This window comes from Sinocyclocheilus anshuiensis, unplaced genomic scaffold (assembly GCF_001515605.1).
Source record: "Sinocyclocheilus anshuiensis isolate Anshui unplaced genomic scaffold, SAMN03320099.WGS_v1.1 scaffold1620, whole genome shotgun sequence".
Classification (NCBI taxonomy): Eukaryota; Metazoa; Chordata; class Actinopteri; order Cypriniformes; family Cyprinidae; genus Sinocyclocheilus; species Sinocyclocheilus anshuiensis.
In genome coordinates, this window is record NW_015558680.1 from 676082 (window position 1) to 682465 (window position 6384).

Here is a 6384-nt window from a genome sequence, read left to right on the forward strand (position 1 = left end):
CAGCTCTCACAACCACCACTTTTTCCCGACTCCCAGCATGCATCAGAGAGAGAGAGAGAGAGAGGGAGGGAGGGTCTTTTGATGGTCCCCCAGTCACACCCAACTTTGGTGTAATGGCCAATACAAGGCGTGAATTTTCAGTGGGAGAAATTTTTCTTTGTCTCCATTTACAGCCAATTTGCATGTTTATTGCTGGTGAATTGGTGCAGTTTTACCCAAAGTATAGTAAAAATAACATGATGTATTTCATAGTGTACACCATTGTTTAGGAAACAGAGAGCAGATCGTTTTGATACCAAGAAAGAAGATATTACAGCAGAGCTTCATTCTTAAACCTGGATATAAGCATTTAGAGCAGTGTTTCTCAACCCTGGTCCTGGGCGCCCCCCAACACTGTACATTTTGTATGTCTCCCTTATCTGACACACCCATTTCAGGTCCTGGAGTTTCTTTTAATGAGCTAATGAGTTGAATCAGGTGTGTTTGATTAGGGAGACACGCAAAATGTGCAGTGCTGGGAGGCGCCCAGGACCAGGGTTGAAAAACACTGATTTAGAGTTTAACTAAAACCCATAAAGAGTTGTAACTAGGCTAATATAACAGGGAAACATACATACGACATATTCCATATACATTTTATAACAGCTTAATTATGGCCTAAATAAAGAAAATGTCTTTATGTGTGTGCATTATGTGTATTGTAAGTGTGAGGGTAATTCATTGGGCCACATAGGCATTTGATGCCTGGTGCTGAATGTGATCGTCTTCTCGTGGAATGTGTTTGAAGTCAGATGGGGAGATCAGAGTACTGTTCTGTTTAACATCTTCTGGATGGTGGGGGGAGACCCTTGGAAATTTAGCATCCATATAAACGTAGACTGTGTGGCCAGGTCTGTAATTTATATGCTAATGTCAAAGGCTAAAAGGATCTCTGAGACATAAAGCCCAAATGATTATCAGTGATCCTATGCAGACGCTACACATTAAAAGTTATTAGGGCATGACTAGTAACATCTGGGGCATCCATTTTAGCCATCAGATATATGCTGTGTCCCAGATAATAATCTTAATAAATAAATGATAATAAATTACAAATTAAAAGTAATTTTGGTAACACTTTATAATAATTAATATATATATTCACATATCTAGAAATGAGATAATGTGCTTGTTAATGTTAACTAATTAACTTTATTCTATTTGGTAATATTACCAAATGATTAACAGATCATTATTTAATGTAAATTGAAATGTTTACAAATGCCATTAAATTTTCAATTCATATGATCATGGATTTAAAAAAAAAATCTTCAAATGATTTTAACAGATGGTTTACAATTATTTAAAGCTTCATTAATAAATCGTTAACAAACATTATATAATGCTTAACGGATCATTAGTTAATGTTTACAAATGTCATTAAACTTTCAATGTGTTTTAAAAATCTACAAATTATTTTTACAGAAATTATACGATATTTACAAGCTTATTTGTTAATGTACATTTGAATGCTTACAAATGTTATTAAACTTTAGTTCACATATTAGCTAATGCTCTTTTTTACATTTACAATTGTTGTGAAAATATAGCTTATAGGCACTTCATAAACTATTCATGTTAATATATTCATTAGCTCATAATCCCAGTCTGTAAAAGTCATATATTTGGTCTATTTGTTGTGTTGACTTCTACTATTTGCATATCTTAAATCATTTATTTTAATTTATAAACATTTATTATGTTTATAAACATTTACTAATCATTAGTACCTTTATGAGCAGTCATTTTGATGGCAAAAAGTATCCCAAATGACCGGAATTCACCCTATTTTCACATCTTTACAAATAATTTATTGATAAATTATAAATATAATTTTTGCAGTACCCAATCTAAAGTGGAGACTATTCATCATTTGTAAATGTTTATAAACATTTAGTAATTTTTTTAGTATCTTTATTGGCACTTGAGTTTTAGCTACTTTAACAATGTTTGTGTAAAGGGTGGTTAGTTAGGTTTAGCTAAATGCTTGATAAAGGCATATCACACATTGTAATTTGGGTGCAAAACATGTTTTTATCACCTCAACACTTATTTTATCATTAAACAGAATATTCCTTGAGTCATACATCAACAGAAAGGGGGGGACAATTTTTCAAGAGCATACTTCATTTATCAAAACAATGTAATATAAACAGATTGAACTGTGTTCCCTTATAGTAATTAAATTGACCCCTGTACACTTGTTGACCCCTTACCAAAACTTAAACCTACCCATACCACCAAACCTGTCCCTAACCCTACCCGTATCACAGCATAGCTGTTTGCATTAACAAAAGCTTTTAATCATTGTATAACATCTGTTAAAATCATTTGTAGATTTTCAAGATGTGCATGATCATATTAATTATAAGTTTAATTACATTTGTAAGCATTTTAATTTACATGAGATTTTAATTATTAGGTAATGTTTAATACATTTATTAGTAAACATTAACAAGCACATTATTTCACATTTCTAGATATGTGAATATATATGAACTAATGATCCGTTAAGCAATACGTAATGTTTGTTAATGATTTATTAATGAAAGTTATTATAAAGTGTTACCGTAATTTTTGTGCATCATTTTCAGCTCTATATTTCTAGCTCTGTTCAATTTACCCAAAATATTGGACATAAAATAAAATAAATTGTATGACATTTCAATGTTTGGTCTTTTATGTATATAGTTAGATTACTCCTTAAATAGGATAGCTATGTGTAGGTTTATAGAGGTTATATGTTTATATAGGTTATGTAGATATTTGTAAATATGTAAATTTATATAGGTTATATGTATATATATTTCTTTGTTTTATATGATTATATGTCCGTCTAAATATAGCACCATGGTCCTGTGAGGCATAACATTTAGTTAATTTGTATGTCTTCACAAGTAGCGGAATGACAATAAAAAAGCTCACTTGAACTTGAATTTGAACTTGAATAAGAGATGTGCTTCTCATCTCAAATTAAATCAGTAATATATCATTTTTAATAATTATTAATAATCATTGAGGTTCAGCACAAGCTCACTGCGCTCTTGTGAAATTGCTGCACACATTAAAAAAATCAACAAGTTTCTAAAAATCTATTTTGACAGGTCTTACCTCAGCCAGGTAGAACTCATCATTGGTGAGTTTATGGTCCTCACCCTTGTGGTAATTGCTAGCAGCTACAATCACATCGACGGCCACCATACTGAGGATGAACATGTGGAAAACTGAAGATCGCATCAGTTGCTGCAGAAAGAAAAGATCAGACACAGTGTTGTCAAAAGCTTAGCGACATTTTGAGGCATGTCAGTGCAGTCAACTTTTTTTGTCAACTGTGCATGTATATTTTAACTGTGCACACACTTCAGTCAAATAAAATGCATGACTTCTATTCCTAGAGCTAACATATTGAGCAATTTCTTTAATTCATTTTTATATATGTGTGGTACAGTACATCTCTCGCTTTTAATGTCTCTGGATGTATATTCTCCCTTATGAACAAGTAGGCTGACTGCTTCCTCATACTGAGTGTAGCTGCCTTAAAAACATTATTTTCCACTTGATTCTCCACTCTTGTATAATGGAACCTTTTAATCACAGTAAGGACTGAGCCAACTAAATGGACCCTTACTGCCTGAGCCCTCAGCAGGCCAAATGAACCCATCTCAGGCCCATTACAGACCCAGGAACATGAGGCAGGAAAGACAACTTAATTTAAGCCCAGACTGAGCCACCTGTCTGCTGCCCATGAAATCTGTCTCCACTTGAGCCTGTGCTGAGTATTTTTTTTTTGTTGCTTATTTTGTTTTTATAATAAATAAAAAGAAAACAAGTAGAAAGAATAGAAAAAGAATAGGGAATGCTAGTGTTAGAGGGTCATTTTAAAATTAAAATAAAACAATTCAATAGAACATAAAAAGAACAGATAATGCTAGTGTTAGAAGGTCATCATTTATAATAAATAAAAAGAAAGTAAGTGGAAAGAATAGAGAAAGACTAGAGAATGCTAGTGTTAGAGGCTCTTTTGTCTTTATAAATAAAACAAGTAGTTAGGATAGAAATAGAATAGAGAGTGCAAATGTTAGAGGGTCAAGTTTTTTAATTAAAACAAACAAGCAGATAAAATTAGAAGTAGCATTAGAATAGAGAGTGCTAGAGTTAGAGGGTCAAATGAAGATGAAAGAGATGTGTTTTCAGCCGTTTCTTGAAAATATTAAGGACTCAGCTGCTTGGATTGAGCTGGGCAGGTCATTCCACCAGGAGGGAACAGTTAAAAGGGTCATATGATGCGATTTCAATTTTTCCTTTCTCTTTGGAGTGTTACGAGGTTTAGCTTTAGGCATTTTAATTTAAGCATGTTTAACTTAGTAATCGGAAGGCTACCTGCTGCCATCAGAGCAAGTGTAATTACTGCATTCATGCGCTCCTCGGATGCTCTCATTTCCCGAGTTATGCTTTTAATTCTGAATGTAAAAACAACATGGACACTCGCGTTACTACGAAGATGTGTTGGATTTGTATTATTAGAGCTTTCCGACTTGAGTTCACATGCATTTTCTCAGTCAGGAAATTATTTTTCATGTGCGGTGCCAATGATGGTGCTTCTTACGTCAGTTTCGGAGAACCAGAGGACAAATATTTCAATCGATCGCTCAGGCATGGCACCGATATCTGCGTTCTGATTCGGTTCTAGTAGTATGTAGTATGACGGGCGGTCTAACAATATCCCGTTCCAGACGTCCATTCAGAACAGCATATCTGCGCTTTATCCTTATTGACCACCGTTACAGCCTGCACTCGGACTGTTATGCGCATGCCTTCTGCGTCACACGTTTTATTTGCAGGGTCTGTGTATTCCCAAGGCTGCATTTTACAGTTAAACAGTATTATTGAGAAATATAAAAATTTTAAATGGTTTTCTGTTTTAAAACATCATAAAATGTAATTAATTCCTGTGATGGTAAAGCTGAATTTTCAGCAGCCATTACTCCAGTCTTCAGTGCAATAAGATCATTCAGAAATCATTCTAATATGTTGATTTGGTGCTCAAGAAACATTTTTTTTATTATTATTAATGTTGAAAATAGTTGTGCTGCTGTCACTGGTTCTGTTGAAGCAAGGCAAAGGAGACAGCAGGGAAAGTCCAAAACGCAATTTAATAGTGGACTCAAACTTAGGCAGATACGCAAGGGAAAACACAACTTAGTATAAGGGTGACCGAACAACTTAAATACGAAGACATATCAGGATAATTAACTAAACACAGGTGATTCGAGGTAAACTAATGAGGCTAAACGAGATCAGGAACATAACCAAATAAGGGCACACAGGAACTAAAACAAAACAGAAGACGGAAAACACAGAAACAAGGTGACAATACATTAACAACTAAAAGGGTGACATAAACCCCCCCATAAGCGTGTCCTCACACTAAACACCATCCAGAGGGGTGGGAGGGTGGGTGCTGGCAGTTCAGGAAGCCATTGAGGTGCCGGCCTTTCAGGAGGCCATGGAGGATGGGCCTTCGTGACCTTGTCCAGGTTCCCCGACTCGGCCACTGTGGCAACGGGCATATGGCCCAAAAAGGTGATTCGAGGTAAACTAATGAGACTAAACGAGATCAGGAACATAACCAAATAAGGGCACACAGGAACTAAAACAAAACAGAAGACGGAAAACACAGAAACAAGGTGACAATACATTAACAACTAAAAGGGTGACATAAACCCCCCCATAAGCGTGTCCTCACACTAAACACCATCCAGAGGGGTGGGAGGGTCTAATATGTTGATTTGGTGCTCAAGAAACATTTTTTTTATTATTATTAATGTTGAAAATAGTTGTGCTGCTGTCACTGGTTCTGTTGAAGCAAGGCAAAGGAGACAGCAGGGAAAGTCCAAAACGCAATTTAATAGTGGACTCAAACTTAGGCAGATACGCAAGGGAAAACACAACTTATTATAACAGTGACCGAACAGAGAGTAGCTGAAAGGGAGCAACTTAAATACATAGACAGATGAGGATCATTAACTAAACACAGGTGATGGAGGTAAACTAATCAGGCTAAACGAGACCAGGAACATAATCAAATAAGAGCACACAGGAACTAAAACAAAACAGAACACAGGAAAACACAGAAACAAGGTGTCCATGGTAACTAAAAGGGTGACAAGTATTAGTAGACCATTTGTTTAATATCTACTAACACTTTATTTTGATGCTCCACCAACAGACATTCAACTACACTGAACAAAATTATAAACGCAACACTTTTGTTTTTGCCCCCATTTGTCATGAGCTGAACTCAAAGATCTAAGACTTTTTCTATGTACACAAAAGGCCTATTTC

At 35.1% G+C, this 6384-nt stretch overlaps 1 protein-coding gene across 3 annotated transcripts in view; it reads right to left on the reverse strand.

The window, feature by feature from the left end:
• nalcn (sodium leak channel, non-selective) overlaps positions 1-6384 on the reverse strand; it is a 118108-nt gene that overhangs the window by 76108 nt on the left and 35616 nt on the right. For all 3 annotated transcript variants that reach the window (XM_016477592.1, XM_016477591.1, XM_016477589.1), the window contains exon 12: positions 3151-3282. In XM_016477592.1, the coding sequence (XP_016333078.1) occupies positions 3151-3282 (132 nt within the window). The remainder of the gene's footprint in view (positions 1-3150; positions 3283-6384) is intronic.